Raw genomic sequence first — 6,764 nt, 5'->3', positions numbered from 1 at the left:
AGACAACAGATTAAATATGTTATTAATCAAATGTGTGAAACAAATATTACTGTTAAAATACCTATCACATTACACATTTAGTATGGAAGCAAATGCTGTCATTACTACGTTTTCACACGATTGTATTTAGAAATCTGAGAAAGCCAAACTAACAGTGGCAACCAAATATAGACATAATGGATGGCAGTTCCCATTCAAGTCAAGACTGGCAGCTATTGCTAGCGTACCCATGAGTCTAACAGTAAAAGTGCCAGTGTTACAGGTTCCACAACCCTTTTATGGATTACGTCTATGGCCACAACACAACAAGCTGTTCCACAGATAGGAGTGATAGAAAAAAGCGCTTGTGCATTGATAAGCACACCAAAGACTGCATTAACGATAACCTGAGTACATTTTTTTTAAAGACAGCACTTCTAAATGCCTATATCACACCATAGCCTGCTGAATTTGAAAGATACCCTCTCTTTCAGTTACAAGCAATATCCACCGTTGTAGTACGGATGAAGCCTGACCTGGAATGTGAGGCAAACTGAAGCTGGCTATTAGGGTTGCAAAGGGTCAGAAACTCTCAGGTGAATTTCCGGAATTTTTCCATGGGAAGTTTAACCCAGGAATTTTGCTTAAATTCATCAAAAAAGGTTAGCTTATGACAGTGAACCTTTTTTTGTGGGGTACACAAGGCAATTCTAGGTCTTGTGGCATATTTTGGTTAAACTATCCCCAATTCAATGGAACTGCAACCCTCTGCATGCACAGTGCACTCTTACATCACATGTACAGCTGATTCTCAAGAGCTTGCACACTAATGAGATGCTATTGAGCACACACTACTAAACTCTGAGCCAAGGACTACATGCTTTCGGGTAAGTTTTGATTACAATACTTGGTGGGGTGAATATATTTTATATGACATACATTATTTTTTGTTAACTTGTAAATAGTAGCCTACAGCAAAGTGGAAATAATTTCTAACTTGTTCGTTTTTGCTACCATGTGGGCTTTTAGCTTGCTTGAGCCTGTTAACTGAGTGTTAATTGACCTGCTTCCATACATGTTTAATTTAAAAAAAAATGTCTTACAAATGAGTTGTTTAATCTAACCGCTAAACTATTTATCTGTAAATGGAATTGTATTTGGGGGTTTTTACAGGAAAATGCCACGGGCACTATCTGATGTGTGGAGACATTTCACTGCAGCTATTGTAGAAGGAAAATCTGTGTACATTTGCAAATACTGTGCCAAATCATGCAACAAAGATGCAAAATTATCTGGCCAAGTACATCAAGTGCCCTCAGCGCTCACAACAAGCAACCTCTGACAAAAGTCCCTCTACTTCTATCAAGGTGAAAATGATGAATCAGACACCTTATCGATAGAAACAGCTCATGGTCCTCCCGGAATCAGAAGTTTGACTCAATGGAGGAACGTAGTCAGAGAAATGCTGATGAATGTCTTGCTTGAGCTGTGTATGCAACTGGCTCACCTCTGATGCTCACAGGCAATGTGTATTGGAGGAGATTTCTGAATGTTCTTCGCCTAGCATACACCCCTCCAACCAGACATGCTTTATCCACTCATTTGCTGGATGCAGAATTGAACAGACTACAAGTGAAGGTGAAGGAAATCAGATAAAGCATACTGTATTGCAATCATCTCTGATGGGTGGTCGAATGTTCATGGGCAAGGAATAATTATTGACATCTCCACCCCTCAACCAGTATTCTACAAGAGCACAGACACGGGACAGACACACCGGTCTTTACATTGCAGATGAGCTGAAGGCAATCAATGACCTTGGACCACAGAAGGTATTTGCACTGGTGACAGACAATGCTGCGAACATGAAGGCTGCTTGGTCTTAAGAGGAATCCTACCCTCACATCACAACCATTGGCTGTGCTGCTAATGCATTCAATCTGCTCCTCAGGGACATCATGGCACTGAAAACAATGGATACACTCTACAAGAGAGCCCAGGAAATGGTTAGGTATGTGAAGGGTCATCAAGTTATAGCAGCAATCTACCTCACCAAGCAAGGTGAGAAGAATAAGAGCACCACATTGAAGCTGCCCAGCAACATCATTTGGGGTGGCGTTGTCATCATGTTTGACAGTCTCCTGGAGGGGAAAGAGTCTCTCCAAGAACTGGCCACAGTCTGCCGATATGGACAGCCCAATCAAGAGGATCCTCCTGGATTATGTATTTTGGGAGAGTGGTAAGCAGCCTGAAACCTATAGCAGTAGCCATTGTACAGATTGAGGGAGACAATGCCATCCTGTCAGATGTTCAGACTCTGCTTGCAGATGAAATCCGTACTACCCTGCCCACTTCACTGTTGCTCCAAGCAGAGGAAACTGCAGTTCTGGAATACATCAAAAAGTGTGAAGACTTCTGCCTGAAGCACATACACGCCACAGCGTACATGTTGGACACCAACTATGCTGGCAAGAGCTTCCTGTCTGGAGCAGAGATCAACAAGGCCTATGGTGTCATCACTACCGTGTCTCGCCACCTTGGCCTGGATGAGGGCAAGGTTCTTGGCAGTCTGGTGAAATACACTTCCAAGCAAGGGCTTTGGGATGGAGATGCAATATGGCAGTTGTGCCAACATATCTCATCAGCCACCTGGTGGAAGGGACTTGTGGATCTGAGGTTCTTTCCCCTGTTGCCTCCATCATCCTCCAAATCCCACCAACAGCAGCCGCCTCAGAGCACAACTGGTCCTTGTTTGGGAACACACACACCAAAGCGCGCAACAGGCTGACCAAAAAGGAGGGTGGAAGAAGCCATATCCATTTTCAGCAAGAGTTTAATGATTCATACTTTTATCTACTACGATTTGTCATATGGCTCATACTAGTAGCTATCTATGTTACTGTATATGCAATTCCAAGTCTAGCTAGCTAGCTATATGACTACTTAACCATAGGATGAATTCATTGCAGTTTTGTAGCCAGATTAGCTTGCCAAATACACTACATGACCAAAAGTATGTGGACACCTGCTCGTCTAAATATCTAATTTCAAAACTGTGGGCTAACCCAGATTCGTCCGTCGGACTGCCGGATGGTGAAGCATGATTCATCACGCCAGAGAACACGTTTCCACTGCTCCAGAGTCCAATGGCGGCAAGCCGGCGGCAAGCTTTACACCACTCCAGTCAAAGCTTGGCATTGCGTATGATGATCTTAGGCTTGTGTGCACTGCTCGGCCATGGAAACCCATTTCATGAAGCTTCCAACGATCAGCTCTTGTGGTCACAATTTGGAACTCTCTAGTGAGTGTTGCAACCAAGGAAAGACGATTTTTACACACTAAGTGCTTCAGCAGTTGGTGGTCCCGTTCTGTGAGCTTGTGTGGCCTACCACTTTGCGGCAGAGCAGCTGCTGCTCCTAGATATTTCCACTTCACAATAACAGTGCGTACAATTGACAGGGGCAGCTCTAGCAGAGCAGACATTTGACAAACTGACTTGTTGGAAAGGTGGCATCCTATGACGGTGCCACATTGAAAGTCATTGAGCTCTTCAGTAAGACCATCCACCCCCAATGTTTGTCTATGGAGAATGCATGGCTGTGTGCTCGATTTTATACACCTGTCAGCTACAGGTGTGGCTGAAATAGCCAAATCCACTAATTTGAAGGAGTGTCCACATACTTTTGTATATATAGTGTAGCTATGAACCATTATTTTTCAAGCTATCGGAGTGCACACACAGCTGAAAATTTGAGAGCCCTTTGTTCAATAAATCAGTGTCAATCAGAAAAGCCTGGCTGTAGTAGCTCAAACGGCTTTGCTAAGGCAGTGCAAATCAAGACAGGATACTTTGGTTTACTAGCTAGGTAATGTAAACCACCTAGTTAATCTGATCATTGAGACTAACATTGACGTTAGTAAGCCGTGACACCTGAGTCACTGATATACCTAGACGGATTTAGCTAGGCGTTTAAACTCAATTCCACCATTTACAATAGAGTTGAGCAGCAACTCGTGTAGGCGGACTGGAGCTCATACGTCACATAAAATGTATGTTTTATTAAAAACTACTGATTTCATCGCCCAAAGAATTTTCCGCAATTAAACACGACATTGTTGTATGTACTTGCGGGATGTTCTTTAGGTGCTGAAATCAGTACAATAGTATATGATAAAACAATTGTATGTGACGTCAGCTCTAGTCCGCTCACACTCATCCCCGCTCAACTCCATTGTACATCGTTGAGTTTAGTCGGATAGGGATTAGCTAGCCAATAAGGCTAGGGATAGTTACCTAGCAAGCTTAGTTAGTTCATTGCCAGTTGGACTAACTCAACAGGACTAGCTAAGTAGCTAACGTTAGCTAGAAATTTGAATGTGTTCATTTTTATTCAATTCATAAAAAGTTGCCAATATTGGCGCTATCAAACTCTTGTACACCACCTGTATAAAACTAGTTAACACAAGCTGGGTATATAGCTAGCTAGTTAACCAAGGTTAGCGAACTAGCTAATTTTTCATTCAACCATTCGTTCAACACTCAGTCTTGGTCTCACCGAGCAGAAGCAGCTTAACCTCCCGTGCTGCTTTTTCCCCGTCGTCCCGTAAATTTCTGTCGATCATTTTACTGCGCTCCTGCGCCTGTTTATCATCCGTGCTCAGAGTACACCCCATCTTCAAGCCGATTCCCAAAACGTAACAGTTAAAAAGACCAAATATACACAATGCAATAACATGCACAAGCTAAAGAGGGTGTCTCCCTCTGAGATTCAAACACGCCCTTGCCTCGCACCCAGTCTTGCCAAATAAATTGTTTCTCAGCCTCACTTCTAAAATTACTTTCCTTCAAAAAAGCTTTTCGTTGTGGTTTCTATTTATCTTCTATACCGATTTAAAAGTACTCAGATGATCATTTCACAATTTTAAAAAGAGCAACGGTTAAGCAGCGTTTTTTTGCCTGTTTGAGCTGTTGATCAATGGACTGTTTCCCGTTGTTCACGTCCCCGATGTCTGCGCATGCGTGATAGCGCGCAGCCCTTTGCTCAAAATTGTATTTTCTGTCGGCACAGTGGCAGCTGGCCCAAAGATTTGACTATATACCCTACAAACAGTGTAGATACAGTATCTGGATGAGGGTCCATTTCCCTGTTCAATTGCACTTTAATAGTCATTGATTTAACATCATCAATGTTAAATTCTCATTTAGAAAATGCTAATAATTCACAATATAGTTGATAATGTGTTTATATGTGATTATATGCTTTATAATGTCAAATGCATGGGGTTGACTGTGTAGGGCCTATGGAGAGGATCCAGACAGGCTAGCCAGCGTAATCTAAAATGGATTATCGAGAGTTAATGGAGACTAATGGAGATTAGGTATTAAGTTAATTAATGAATGCCTTAATTTGCATGACTGATGTGTGTTTGTTTGTTGGCTGCTGCGGGGCATTGTGCCCAGTCAAGATGCTCAGTCATTTAGATGATGACACGTTGTAATGTTTTAATGGATCCCAAGACTCCCTGAAAAACAGTGTTAATACATCTGAATATTAATATATCCGAAGACGGTAGCCTATGTTTCACAGTCATATGTTGGGCCAAATTTCAAATTTTAAATTCCATTCAATGTGTGCGTTTGTGTTCATACGTAGTAGATGTTTTGCGTGCAAGTGTTTGTGGAGATTTTAATTCATATTTAATTTATGCTGTCATAGTAACTGACATAGTTTATGAGCAGGAGTGGATTTGCATTGAAAGCTACTGCCATAATAATAAGAGTTATACACAGCAGCCCTATATAATGTCAGACAGAGATGCTATTCAGGGCCATTGGTTGAAAGCAAAAATAAGCTTTCTTATTGGACGTGTTCAGGTAGTAGCCTAACTTCCTGTTTCACTGTTTCTACACCTTGCCTACTGACATGACCCTGACATAAGGGACATAACCCTTGGGTAGTTCTTCACTCCAACCACATCCAGAGGGATTAGACATTCAAATGACTGTATCCTGACAGATGCCTAATGGGTCATAGAATACAGAGAGAGTGAACCTCAAATCATAGAAGTAGAATGAGTAGAATGGACAAAGGACGTTCCAATCTAAGCAACTCTTTGTGGTGTGGGGACCACCACAGTCATAATGGGTCACAGCTGACTATTTGGAATGTTTGATTATCTCATCTTTGCTCAGAATACTGTGCCTCTTTCAGTTCTTCACATATGCAGCTATGGCATATTCCAGATCCATTAAATATTGTGTAAATAGGTGGCTTCATTCTATTGTTTATATATCTATGGCTTCACTATAGATATAGTCACACAGGTGCAATGCTTAGATATATAAAAAAGGCAATGGGAGATATGGTCATAATCCTCCTCCTTGCTTTACATGGCATTTCCATTTCAGATGGGGCCTTACATGCAAACAAGTGGCAGAATTTTTTTGATCCACTCACATGGAAAGATTTTCCTAAGCAACCACACAGGATTAGAGAGCACAGACAAAAACAAAGACTTGGTAGGGCTCAACACAAGGGGCTTACATTTCAGCACAAAGTCTTATTTCCTTTTTCTCTGTTGTCACACATTTCTGTGCCCTCATTAGATGTATAATCTGAAGGGACAATTCACTGCTTTTAGACCTCAAATTCATTATCTACAACACCATACCAGTGTCTACTTGCGTTTGAGTAAACAAACTTGTTATAAAGTATAAAGATGGTCTGTGATTTTTAGTGAGATTAACACCGTGAGTTAAATCTGTGAATAGGAGTTGTACCATT

At 41.6% G+C, this 6,764-nt stretch overlaps 1 protein-coding gene across 1 annotated transcript in view; it reads right to left on the bottom strand.

The window, feature by feature from the left end:
• LOC135509209 (guanine nucleotide-binding protein G(i) subunit alpha-1) overlaps nucleotides 1-4,979 on the bottom strand; it is a 76,289-nt gene extending 71,310 nt beyond the window's left edge. The window contains exon 1 of the mRNA XM_064929674.1: nucleotides 4,536-4,979. Coding sequence (XP_064785746.1) covers nucleotides 4,536-4,653 — 118 coding nt within the window. The 5' untranslated portion in view covers nucleotides 4,654-4,979. The remainder of the gene's footprint in view (nucleotides 1-4,535) is intronic.
• Between the last annotated feature and the right edge of the window lie 1,785 nt (nucleotides 4,980-6,764).

The sequence above is a fragment of the Oncorhynchus masou genome, chromosome 22, assembly GCF_036934945.1.
Source record: "Oncorhynchus masou masou isolate Uvic2021 chromosome 22, UVic_Omas_1.1, whole genome shotgun sequence".
In the NCBI taxonomy this organism is placed as follows: domain Eukaryota; kingdom Metazoa; phylum Chordata; class Actinopteri; order Salmoniformes; family Salmonidae; genus Oncorhynchus; species Oncorhynchus masou.
This window is presented reverse-complemented; position numbering and strand designations above follow the sequence as displayed.